Raw genomic sequence first — 13,961 nt, 5'->3', positions numbered from 1 at the left:
CTAACTACATTTGAAGATTCCTCCTTTAAGTTAAAGATATGAACATTTCAGAGGTCTTTTAAATAACGGTGTTCCCCTGTACAAATATTATTGTTTTGTTTAGAAGTCATGCGCGCGTAGGAAGGCGTCTGGGATTACTTACTGTGCTGTCAAATGTGCATACAATGTTAGAACAGTTAGAGAGACAGTGAGAGGGAGGGTTGGGATGACAGAAAGGCCCGCAGTCCTCCAGGCAAGAGAGCAATCATGGGCATGCGTCTTGTTTGCAGAGGTAGAGGTATGCAAACAGACAGACGAGGAGATGTACGTACACATACATGCATCTTCTAAAATGTGATGCTTGGACTGCGATAGGAGTACTTGGTTCTCTGTTGTGGTCGTGATCCAAGGGAAGTAATTTACAACTTCCGGTAGCAACGATCGATGGCTTAGTGGGACCATTGCATCTTCACTCTTCAACACCTCACTGTCCTGCTCTTTTAGCTCTCAGGCTTCTATATATCACCTGCTCTCGCGCCCTCCTTTCTGGCTGCTAATGTCAGCCTGCACAGACATTCTTTCCCTCCGCCTTATCGCCTTGTTCTTAATTCACCTCCTCTCTGGTGTGAATTTCAAGTGTGGACATCAAAGGTATTGGGTACACGTTTCCGTGTAACCAACGATCTTCCAGTTATTTGGTTGCAAAAGTAAAGAAAAAAAACCATTGTTCTCCTGGCGTTGTTACCAGCGTATACAATTACAAGAGTAAAATAATCATCAAATGTACTCACCTGGCATTGCCGCAGAACCGGGTGGCCCAGCGCATGGCTGTCAACGTCTTTAACGTAAGGTTGGAGTAGCTGTCCATGAAGTCATACATGATGATGTCACCGTGACGAGCCTGCTCCTCATGTGCGCTCTTCATGGAGCGTTCATCCTGGTGAAGGGATGGAGGGGACATTTATTTCACGGCCAAAAAACAGACGTGAATGTATCGAGAGTCGGTGAAGAACCGGCTGACTGAATTTTTTTTTAAAGCAAGCAGACAGAAAGACAGACAGACAAGACAGACAAAAAGAAAACTAGAAAGACAGACATCAGAGAGACATAAGGGATGCCGAGAAGACAAGGAAGGCAGACAGACAGACAGACACAAGTCGCGTAAGGCGAAAATACAATATTTAGTCAAGTAGCTGTCGAACTCACAGAATGAAACTGAACGCAACGCAACGCAGCAAGACCGTATACTCGTAGCATCGTCACTCCACCGCCCGTGGCAAAGGCAGTGCCCGTGGAATTGACAAGAAGAGCGGGGTATTCGTTGCGCTGAGAACGATAGCACGCTTTTCTGTACCTCTCTTCGTTTTAACTTTCTGAGCGTGTTTTTAATCCAAACATATCATATCTATATATGTTTGGAATCAGGAACCGACAAGGAATAAGATGAAAGTGTTTTTAAATTGATTTCGAAAAAAAATTTTGATAATAATTTTTATATATTTAATTTTCAGAGCTTGTTTTTAATCCGAATATAACATATGTATATGTTTTTGGAATCAGCAAATGATGGAAAATAAGATAAACGTAAATTGGGATCGTTTTATAAATTTTTATTTTTTTTTACAATTTTCAGATTTTTAATGACCAAAGTCATTAATTAATTTTTAAGCCACCAAGCTGAAATGCAATACCGAAGTCCGGGCTTTGTCGAAGATTACTTGACCAAAATTTCAACTAATTTGGTTGAAAAATGAGGGCGTGACAATGCCGCCTCAACTTTCACGAAAAGCCGGATATGACGTCATCAAAGACATTTATCAAATAAATGAAAAAAATGTTCGGGGATTTCATACCCAGGAACTCTCATGTCAAATTTCATAAAGATCGGTCCAGTAGTTTAGTCTGAATCGCTCTACACACACACACAGACAGACAGACAGACAGACAGACAGACAGACACACGCACATACACCACGACCCTCGTCTCGATTCCCCCTCGATGTTAAAATATTTAGTCAAAACTTGACTAAATATAAAAACTAGAAAGACAAACACGCTTAAACCAAAGATAAACATCAAAAGGACATTAGGGATGATGGGAAGACAAGGTAGGCAGACTAAGAGACAAACAGGAAGGCAGGCAGACAGGCACGCAGGCAGACAGACAGACAGACAGACAGACAGACAGACAGACAAACAGGAAAGCAGACAGACAGCACGGTAAGAAGGACGTCAAGCTGACGGAAGGACGGACAAAAAGACAAATGGAAAGGCGCCAAAGATAATTCTTGTCAAGCAAACATCGTAATTAAATGAACTTTCGTCGGACAGGTAAATACAAATTCAAGAAAAACTACCTGTGAAACAAGCGGTGTCAGCTAACAGAGAGAGAGAGAGAGAGAGAGAGAGAGAGAGAGAGAGAGAGAGAGAGAGAGAGAAATAGCAGTGGTAACCAAACAGCAAACCAACTCAAAGGGAAACAACCCCTTGCACTAACCTTGACCCTTCCTAAGAGGAAGACGTGCCTGATGTGCGCCGTGTTATTACGCGTCACGGACGCCCACGTGTCACGTATCGCTTGGCGTCTGTCCACCGCCCCGTGAGTGGTCAGTATCACGATGACCATCTCCACTTTCTGGCTTCTGTTTCCCATGCCCGTATTGCACACACCACAGTTTTCTATAAGCCCCGGAAAATTCGCGTTGAAACAGCCGTTACAGCTCACCGGACGGGTACCGTTGGGTAGAGACTGACTTTTGAAAGTGAAGGTCTGGTTGGACGTAGCTGTCGGTCCCTGCCTGGCCAGTTTACAATGGTCCATGATAGAAGGTGGTGGAACTGCTCCAAGAAACGATCCTAGCAGCACACTGGATTCTACGGATGGCACTCGCTGAGTTGAGAGTTTTTTTTTATTCTGTTGAGCGTTTGAAAACGGCGTAGTGGTGAAGAATGAGGCAGGCGCATCGTGGAAGGATGAGTTATCGATAAGATTCCTCACTGAAGTCCCCGCGATAATGCGAAACACCTCGCCAACACTGACCTTTAGGTCAGTTCCAACATTTTGAGAGCTGGCTGGCGAATGGCTGAGGTTCTACACAGAGACAGAAATTGAATGTTTTTTCATTGCCTGGGTCAAATCAGATTTTTACAGTTGAGAAATTTCACAAAGACAAAAAATGCACAAAAATCACGGGTTGTTGATTTAACCATACGTTGAAATTCAGTTATGTCTGTCTGTCTGTCTGTCTGTCTGTCTGTCTCGTCACTGTGGGTTGTATATACTTCATGTTTACATTAAGTTAAGAGCTTGACCACTATCACAATTTAAAAACTGCGATATTAGTGAATCTGGTCTGTAACTTTAACCAAACGGTTCAATTTTAACTATATACATGTACCTGTTGGGTCTCTGGGCTGAGAACCGAGCGACTAGCCGAGGATGCCATAGAAGGCATACCCCGCTGTCTAATGGGGTAATCACGTTGAAGGCCTTTAGATGCAGAGTAGCGCTGGTGACTGGCCTCCAGTCGCTGATCGTTCAAGGTGACCTCCAGTACCACCAGACAAAAGGCCGTGAAGCCCAGAAGACACACCAAGCTGATCTTCAGCGTGTTCCTGGAAACTGATGACGCCATAGCACGTGCCGGGCTTGGCTTTCTTTTTGAAAGGATGAGGTTTTTTCTCAGGCAGGCAAGGTGGCGGGTGTTATGTATGGTCGACGAGTTTTCACATCCAAAATGGATGTCGGTCCATGTTTTGATGGTGTTGTTGTGAGTTTGCTACGTAGTTTGTCATAATATCTGGGACGTATTTTGAGAAAAACTAAATTGTTGCAGACTTTGTACAAGCCTCTTTTCCACTTGATGTGTTAATTACAGAAGCCATTATTTTAGACACGAAAAAAAAACTGCAACGGGAAAGGTTTCAAGAGCCATGTTTCCAACAGCAACTTACTATGTCGAAACAGGAACCTTGAAGCAGAACAAAGGCACTAATCCTCCAAAATGGCCGAAGTGACATTCAAAGGCACACCTAGCTATTATAACACATACATAACTGCTGATTGTTGACTAGCTGTTTGTCACCCCGATGGACCACGAACCAGCAACGATCATATCAGAAGGAAGAAGGACATTCGCAGAAAGTCGATCACAGGTGATAACTCGTAGTATATGAACTGTGGTGTAAGTACGTATTCCTCTTGCCAGAGATTCAGCTCCGCCTTTCCTGTTCCTGTCCCGTTCACATCAATTCTGGTTCCTGCACACATAACAAAAACAAAAATCTTTGCAACTTTCGCATCGCATTTCTTTTACTCCCGGGACATTACCCAACGCAGTAACGTAAATGCTTCGCAGTTACTAGGCTCCTCTAGCAACCTAGACATTTCTTTTTGATGAAAGTAAACATGTGCATGGCGTCTAAATATTAATGTAAACAAAACGAAAGTTATAGTTTTTTCCAGGGGTAAAATTAGAAATAAACCATTGCATGTTTACGTATAATGGCAATTTAATCGAAATAGTGTTTGATGTAATGTACTTGGGCCTTAAAATTAATCATAATAATAAATTTTCAGTCGCACAGAAGAATCTATATGATCGTGCCTCAAGGGCAATGTTTGTTCTTTTGCGTACTTGTAGACAATTGTCACTGCCTGTGGACATACAAGTTGACCTGTTCGATAAAATGATTGCTCCAATTTTACTATACGGATGTGAGGTATGGGGTTTTGGTTCCTGTGAACTTGCTACTAAACTTCAATTGCGTTTTTATAAAATTGTTTTCAAACTAAAAAAATCAACTCCAAATGCTATGATATTTGGTGAATTTGGAAGATATCCACTAGATGTTAATATGAAATGTAGAATGCTTTGCTATTGGTATAAACTGATTAGTCCTATTCATAAAAATAAATTTTCAAGTATTGTGTATTGCTTTACTTATAAATTGTATATCAACAAGATGATTGAATCTAATTATTTATGTTTTATTGAAAAAACCTTAAATGAAATTGGTCTCTCTGGCCTTTGGACTTTTCAAGAAAATGTTCAATACTCAAGCGCATGGTTTAAAAAGAAAGTAAAAAGAAGCTTGTATGACCAGTATATCCATAAATGGTTTACAGAAATTGGAAAAAAAATGTTTTGGAATTATTGAATGTTTAAAGATATTTTTGCATGTGAAGACTATGTCACACACCTGCCATATCAGCAATGTGTTTCAATGATGAAGTTTAGAACATTAAATAACAATTTGCCTGTACAGAAAGAACGTTATCTTAACATCCCGAGGTCAGAAAGAACTTGCACCAAATGTGTATCACAAGACATAGGTGATATTCCCTTATTTATTTGTCTGTGATTTTTTTCAAAGAAGAAAGAGCTGAGTTGTTACCACCTTACTATTGGTAAAAACCTAATGCACTTACATTTAAAAAGCTGTTTGCTACCACGAAAAAGAAGTTGCTAAAGAATATTTTGGATTTTATTAATAGAATTTGTAACAGTTTTTCTTAATTTTTTTATTTTTTTTATATTTTTTATTTACTATATTAGCATATATCATGCTTGTATTGATTGTATTTATTGTTCAAAATGCCCCCAGGGGTTATGGACTAATAAAACTTGAACTTGCATAAGTAAGAGTTAATGGTAAGCCTACCGTCTCATGTACCGTCTTAAACAAAAGGAATGTATAGTCTTTAAATGCACAATTCTTATATTGAAAATATTTGAGCTCACAATCTCAGATATGAGCGGGTTTTTATATCGGATAAGATGATCCTAACACTTGTAACATACCAACAATGAACAGCCTTGGTGCTCTCTGTGCACTCTGTTTTGTGTGTGGGATAAATTCATTAATCCATAAGAGAATTCCATCCCCCCACAGCAAGCAATCCGGGTGTTGATCGATAGTTAATTTTGACTGGTAAAAGTAATACGCTTAGGGCCGAAGAGTTTTTTTCAGTGGTTATATGATCATCATCATTTAATTTATATAGTCCAGTGACTACTAATTTGAATACTGCTATTGCACAGCTGCTGTAAACGACGCCATTTGAAAACTACAGACATTTACAGTCTTCGCCTGTTAAAGGAAAAATGTGAGTGACTCCGTGATTGTGTGAACAGGTCTTTCGAAAAAGAAATCTGCCGTGGATATATATCCGCAAAATGCGCGACGGCCTGTATTTAATCAGTCCTCAAACAAATCTGACATTTTTCTGTTAGGACATGATCCTTGATGATCATTTTAATAATTCTTGATTTGATACGTATGCTCTCCTTGGGTTGTCTGTAAAACATTATGTACGCCATTTTCCCAATGTAATTCGTGTAAATTAATTTTTTTTCTTCTTCATATACATAATTATGATAGAATATTGATGTATGAATTGAAGAAATGTATAAGAACACAAGAATGTATGAATGACAAAGAACAAATGTTTATTTTTGAATGTTTTATATATGTTTTATTACGGACACAAAAGCTCAGCAATGCAATTTCTCTTTTAGAGATTAATAAAGTTTATTGTATTGTATTGTATTGTATTGTATTGTACTGTAAAAATGTTTTATTCGGGCAATTTTACATTTTGTCATGCAATGCATAGAAGTCACATAATGATAGAGTAAATTAAATTCTACTTTCTCATGCAATCTATTACTATTGAATCTGTTTTTACTCTGCTTCATATAGATACAATATGCGGAGAAAGATACAACGTAGCAGTCATTTTCTTCCAAGGAATGCACCCTAATTGAACGAAGTAATTACACTTGTGAACCAGAACCTATCCGACATTTGCAATAAACACAGTCCAGTATCAGCAAGAAAACCGCACAAATAATAATATACACTATTACCTTAGGTCTCTTCCATGATACTCACATTTGCGCAATAACGACGTACAAAGAGCTAATTAGCTACAGCAAAGTGTTTTCTAAACACAGCCTGAATTCTTTAAACACGATATTATCTTCGACATTACAAAATCTGCAGGGAGCAGTTTAAGAAAGACACACAGTGCCATTTCTTTTCAAGATTGACAGTTTATCGAAAAACAACCACGGGTCTTGAACGCTAGAAGATATCGATCTCATTAATAATGTACATACCAGGTGTTAAGACGCACGCAAAAACGTACAGACAAATAGAAAAATACAGACACACGGACACAGACACACGGACATAGACACACACACACACACACACACACACACACACACACACACACACACACACACACACACACACACACACACAATCAGAGAGAGAGAGAAAAAATTGAATTGAATTGAATTGAATTGAACTTTATTTAACAAGGATTAAGATTTAAGGCTACGCCTTTTCTTACAATCTGTCCTTGGGACGCATAGACACACAATTATATAATTAAAAAATTAAAAATTAAAAAGTTAAAAAGTTAACCAACAAAAGGAGGTCGGAAAATTTCAGCACGTGATAATAAAGATGACGATGATCGATGATGATGATGACGATGATGATTATGATAATGATGATGATGAAGATGAGGCATGAAGAGCATACATATGTGGTTATTCATAAAATCAAATGTATACTATGCAGGTAATTATAAATACAAGCTGGTAGCAATCGAACATGTAGCAATAGTACAACAAAAATATGTTCAGAACATACAATGCACAGCATATCTTTGACGTAATACTAAGTGTGGCAAATCAAAAGGCGCTAAACTACTCAGACACTAAGTGGTTTTTAACACATTTTTTAAAAACTGTTTAATGACTGTAAGTGCTTAAAGGATGATGGAGAGAGAGAGAGAGAGAGAGAGAGAGAGAGAGAGAGAGAGAGAGAGAGAGAGAGAGAGAGAGAGAGAGAGAGAGAGAGAGAGAGAGAGAGAGAGAGAGAGAGAGAGGCTCACGTACACAGACACGGCTTTCAATTGGGTTCCCAATTACGTGCACGTGAAAAATGAAATGGTGTCACAGATAACCCGTCAGGGGTTGACAGCCACAGTTGAGCTGGTAAACACTTGTCCAAAACACACCTGTCTTCGTCACTGACCAACTCGACGTTTCTGAGCTTGCACCAGATTTAGTGTCTAGCAGTACGCCTAAAAAGTGTGCTTGGAACAATAATTCATGAAAATCAGTTTGGTTTTATGAAAGGCAGAAATAGTAGCACAGCAGTTAGAATGATTGATGATATAATTACACATCTCAAACAAACGAACAAACCAGGGCTACTCCTAGCTCTAGACTACAAAGCTGCTTTCGACACAATATCAAAAGAATACATAATGTATGCCTTTAAACGCTTCAATTTTGGTAACACTTTTGTTAGATGGGTCACTACGCTCATGAACGAAACAGTAAGTTGTGTAAATTATATGGGGTGGTTGTCAGAGCCTATAGAAATGAACGCTGGAATTCGACAAGGCTGCTCATTCTCACCAATGGCCTTCGTGCTCGCCTTAGAGCTGCTGGCAGTCAAGATGAGGGCAGATCAGACAGTTAAAGGGGTATTCTTGCCATCAGTCAATAGTACTAATCAAGAAAGACTATTGAAAATGATCTTGTACGCTGATGATATTACGCTTTTTCTGAAAGGCACTGATGATGTGCAAAATGCTCTGACATTGGTGTCATATTTCTCCAAGTTCTCAGGACTGGCTGTGAACAGACTAAAATCGGAGGCCATGTGGTTGGGTTCACAGAAGTACTCTGAGGAGCAGCCATGTGGCTTCAGATGGAAATCAAAAGTCAAAATTCTTGGTATATATTTTAGTAATAATTTAGAAGCCTCGGAAATCAAAGAAAACTGGACGGAAAAAATTAATCATATTCAGAGCACAATGATTAAGTGGTCTAAGAGAAACTGCAGTATAATGGGAAAGATTTGCCTTGTAAAATCACTTTTGATCCCTCAATTAACACATGCTTTGCAAGCTTTGATTATACCCGAAAAGATCATATGTAAACTGAACTCAATGTTTTTTCAGATTCATTTGGAAAAAAAGATTTTCAAACACAAAAGCCTATGAAAGGTAAAACGAAAAGTTATGTGCCAGGAAACAAGTAAAGGTGGCCTAAATATGATTGACTTGGGTGACTTTCAAAAATCCTTTGTACTTGGATGGTTTTCGAAATTACTGCAACCAAACGAAGAAGCTTGGAAAAGTATTCCACTCAGTATGTTCTCCAAACTCGGAAAAAATCTATGCTGCTTTCAAGCAAACGTCAAACCAGCCTTATTTAAAGGGTTGGGGTTGATTACAAACAAGTTCTGGAAAAGCGTTTTAGAATGTTGGCTTGACAACCATGAAAAGATATTACCATGCGTGAAAAAAATGACCCAGCTGGAGAATTTATGCCTATGGAATAACTCTCTAATTGCTTATCGTGGCAAGACAATGTTTCTACGTGATTGGGTTACATCTGATATATGCTATGTGAAGGATTTATACGAGAATAATATGTTTTTACCATTTCACAGGATTTGTGAAAGAGTTGGGCATAAACCAACAAGACTATTTGAATATGGGGCAATTCGCACAGCAATAGCATCCCTTTTTTTGAAGATGAATGATAATGGAATACAAGCTATGAAGGTAATGGATTATCAAAAAATAAGTACATTTAAACCCAGGCAGTTTCGTAAATTAATGGTAGACGCTTATCAAACTGACACTATTGCAGTCAGTTTCTGGAAAAGAAGATCCTCGAGACGTCTCACTCTACTGCACATACGGGTCGCGAATAAGTCACCGGCGTGGGATCGTGGTGGTTGGGGGTTGAGCGTACTTGGGTTAGCACAAATACAGATACAAATATGTATTTGTGTGTAAGTTGATACGTTTACGTCGGACAAAAGCTGCTGTCTTTCACATTTCTGTAACCCGGTTAATTGAGTCAGAGACTATAGAGTATACAGAGACGCGTCATCCTTCTTAGCGCTGCGGTGCGAAATTGAGACCGGCCAGCTCAGCGCGGGAAAAGAGCCACTCCCTGCCGCACAAGGAAGTTCGCGTATAGCGGCTGCTGTCGGCTGTGTCCGGCTGACAGTGCTGCAAAAAGTAACTGGATGAAAAAATATGTTTGTTTGTGAACATCCTTTTTAAATGACCATAAAAACACCGCAGAAAATTGTATAGATTAAAATTAAATCAAATTTTCTTAGGCAGTATTCGCTGCATCGCTGTAGTTATGCAAACATGATTCAAGACATTCAAGTCAGTCTCTTTTCACGAACTAACCGTCGTTATTTTTGTGTGTTTTAATCAAGTACAAATACATACTGAATTCAAAAGTCATGGTCAGTAAAGCCTGAGAAAATATGTCAGGAATAAATCGTTTAACGAAATAGTTCCCGGTTAAATAGGTAACTAAGGCATTTAGTCAATTTGGTGTCGTCCCAGCACCTCGAAACTGAAATGTGTTGTCAATTACACGGAGCTAAGAAGTTATCATGTAAGGAAAACTGTAAAATACAGCAACTTAAACCAGATTCTTGTGACCAAGCTGACTTTAAAGAATCTTGATCGATCGATGCTTTTCTTATTTCTTTTCAGTTGCTTCTTTCTTGTTCAGAAAGCTCTCTCTCTCTCTCTCTCTCTCTCTCTCTCTCTCTCTCTCTCTCTCTCTCTCTCTCTCAGTCTCTCTCTCTCTCTCTCTCTCTCTCTCTCTCTCTCTCTCTCTCTCTCTCTCTCTCTCTCTCTCTCTCTCTCTCCCTTATTACGGCAAGATTCCGAGGTGGAATAACAGAACTATTTGTGCACGTTAATCGATATAAGAGATACGATGCTGTTTAGCGCCTCTCTGAGCAACAAATATAGAGCCACCCATCTCAAGTTTTTCTCGCGAGCTAATGCGAACCGTATATTTTGTGTTACGCCAACAAAACACGATGTATCTATTTTTCCGGCGTGAAGATAAAGGACTCATCACGGTCACGCGATACGTGTACCCGGATCCTCGAGACGTCTCACTCTACTGCACATACGGGTCGCGAATAAGTCACCGTGGGATCGTGGTGGTTGGGGGTTGAGCGTACTTGGGTTAGCACAAATACAGATACAAATATGTATTTGTGTGTAAGTTGATACGTTTACGTCGGACAAAAGCTGCTGTCTTTCACATTTCTGTAACCCGGTTAATTGAGTCAGAGACTATAATGTATACTCTATAGTCTCTGATTGAGTCACGACTTGCTATAATCACGAGCACGCTGACGTTCGAAGCAAACACAGGCCGTGAAAACAGGCTGGCCTTTTTGAAAGGAGCAAGCTTACCCGGACTCTTGTTCGTCTCATGTAACTGCACATCCAGATCGCGATGAACTCAGCCGAGGACCTTACTCGGCAGAAATGCAATTATGTATGTGTTTTGAAAACTGAAACATTTACGCAGAACAAAAACTGGGTCTCTCTCTCTTTATGTTTCTATTTGTCTACCTCTATCTGTCTGTCTGTCTGCCTCTGTCCCAGTCCGGTATCGCCAGAATGGCTAAAGGGACGTTAAACAACAATAACTACCCAACCGTCTCTGTCTTTGTCTCTCTCGATCTCTCCCCTCCCCTCCCCCCTTTCTGTTTCACTGTCTGTCTCAATGTCTCGCTGACTGACTGTCTCTGTCTGTCTGTCTATCTCTGTCTCTCGCAATCTCTCTGTTTATAAAAGAGATAATCCAAGGTGTGTGTGTGTGTATGTATGTATGTGTGGGGGGGTGGGGTGGGGGTTGGGGTGGGGTTGAATAACAACAGGGGTAGGACAGGTAGGCTGACGCTCAGAGAAAACAAGTCTGCACAACACTGGTGGGCAAAAAGGTAATCCATGATGCATGACAAGTACACTGAGGCTCAGAGAAAACAAGTCTACACAACACTGGCTGTCATAAAAGGCAGGCCATGATGACAGGTACAATATCCTACCCGGACCCTTGTGTCGTTCTGCTTTGCTGCACATTGGGGACACGTTGTACCCGCCGTGTGCTATAACAGGAGCAGAATGCAGCTATGTACCGGTCTTATTCATCACACCATATTATGGTGTTTTTCCACGCTGCAAGCTTTAGGTAAAGTAGTCACTGAATAATAATATTACCCCTTTCCAGGGGCCAATGGCCTGTAAAGTAATAATCCACTGTCATCTCTCTCTCTCTCTCTCTCTCTCTCTCTCTCTCTCTCTCTCTCTCTCTCTCTCTCTCTTTCTCGATCTCTCTCTCTCTGAACGTTTGCTCTCTGTGCGTATTTGATAATTACAGCTTGCACCCCGAACTGTCATAAGTTTGATACCCTTGGTACCCGTATAGCCTGATGCAATCGACCCCAGCAACCTTCCACTTTTTCCATGTGTTGTTTATTCTAGAGCCATGAGCCCTGGTATTACGCTGGCGTTGGCTCACATGTATGTATAGCTGAAAGCTTATGGGTGTCGGCAGGCGTTTGCGCATGCGCTTATGTCGTCATCAGTTTGTGTACACAGAAAGTTGTGACATCCGTCACCCTATGGGAGGTGTGAAGGCAACATTGTTGTTCATCTGTAGAAAGTTGTGAAATCCGTCACCCTATAGGGGGTGGAGGTAAAATTGGTCATCACTGAGTTTGTGTAACACAGGAAGTTGTGAATTACAAAATTGTTTAACAAAAACATCAGAGATCGAATTGTTTAGGGTCAACCGCAACAAACTCAAACCGAGCCATGCATACTTACCTGTATTTGAGTGACTTATATACCAACATTTTTATTTCTTATTTTCAGCACAGGTGTAGGAAAAATCATGAACCAAAATGTTATTTATTTTCTAATCTAACATTTTTTTACAAATGTGACCATGGTCTTTTAAACAAACAGTGACATTAAACATTGTTATGTTAATAAAAAGAAAACAGAAAAAAAGCTTTTGCGCACAAATCAGAAAATATATACATTGTACATTTTACTAAACCGTGAGTTTCTGTGGCAAAGCCCGACCGAGGAAATTGCACTGGTTTTATTTTTAGATCAGTGGGAAATTTTCAAGAACAGACGCTTGCATTACGCGGACTACTACTTTTGGAGTGCCGCGGTGGTGAAGCCACAGAAATCGGTCATTGGCCGTGGCGCCGAGCAGTGCGCGCGGGGACCGGGACTATATTTTGTGGATCTTTTCTTTTGTTGGGAATTCCCGAACCGTCTCGGTGCAGCGCACTGATCTAAACTGAATAGTGGATTATTTTTAGATCAGTGCATGCTACAGGAGTACGGGAGACAACTCCAACTGACTAAATTTGTCGTCTGCTTTTGTTTTCGATACGAGACGAAGCACTGACTTATGCCGCTGAAAAAAAACTGAAATCAGCATTAGATCAAACCGATCAACTTTTATCCAAATCATGCAGTTTGTAATCAAAGTAAGAGCTCTGAAGTTGTTCATGTTGATTTCTTTTTTGTGGTTTCTTTGAAAGTTAAACTAAACAAATACAACATTATACGCACACTGTGTTGAAGTATTTACTATATTATGTGTGTGTTCTACAGCGCCCGCGCGTGGGTGTGTGTGTGTGTGTGTTCGTGTGGGCGCATGACTTTGGGGTTCACATGGTTTGTTTGTTTGTTTCAGACCCACACCCATATACACACATTTCACATTTAAACCATTTGTCGGCCCCCTGTCGATATTTATCGACTAAGTTCCTTTGTGTTGCATTGTTGTGCAAGATGACTGAGTGTGTACAAGAAACCACTTTGACCATTCACCTAAAAATTACATGAAGGAACGTCTGGGAACCTGCTGATTTGAATCAGCAAATTTTCTTTATCATTATGTCTACTTACATCGGAGTACAACATTCGGATTAAGCAAAGCAAAGCCCACGACCAGCTGAGTGTCTCGCGACTGGGGTGGGCTGTGATTGACCGTTGACCTCACCCCGGCATTGAAACAACAGAGGTGGACGGAGGGGGTTATGACAAAGCAACTCTCCCGCTGAGAGGGACAGTTAGACACCGACAC

The 13,961-nt window shown here is 40.2% G+C and overlaps 1 protein-coding gene across 1 annotated transcript in view; it reads right to left on the bottom strand.

Moving 5' to 3' along the window:
• LOC138979921 (beta-1,3-galactosyltransferase 5-like) overlaps positions 1-13,961 on the bottom strand; it is a 34,753-nt gene that overhangs the window by 14,667 nt on the left and 6,125 nt on the right. The window contains exons 2-4 of the mRNA XM_070352696.1: positions 3,378-4,239; positions 2,477-3,070; positions 771-916 (exon numbers count right to left, since the gene is read on the bottom strand). Of these exons, the coding sequence (XP_070208797.1) occupies positions 771-916; positions 2,477-3,070; positions 3,378-3,614 (977 nt within the window). The 5' untranslated portion in view covers positions 3,615-4,239. The remainder of the gene's footprint in view (positions 1-770; positions 917-2,476; positions 3,071-3,377; positions 4,240-13,961) is intronic.

The sequence above is a fragment of the Littorina saxatilis genome, linkage group LG11, assembly GCF_037325665.1.
Source record: "Littorina saxatilis isolate snail1 linkage group LG11, US_GU_Lsax_2.0, whole genome shotgun sequence".
In the NCBI taxonomy this organism is placed as follows: Eukaryota; Metazoa; Mollusca; class Gastropoda; order Littorinimorpha; family Littorinidae; genus Littorina; species Littorina saxatilis.
The sequence above is the reverse complement of the archived record's forward strand: the minus strand, read 5'-3'. Positions and strand labels throughout refer to the sequence as shown.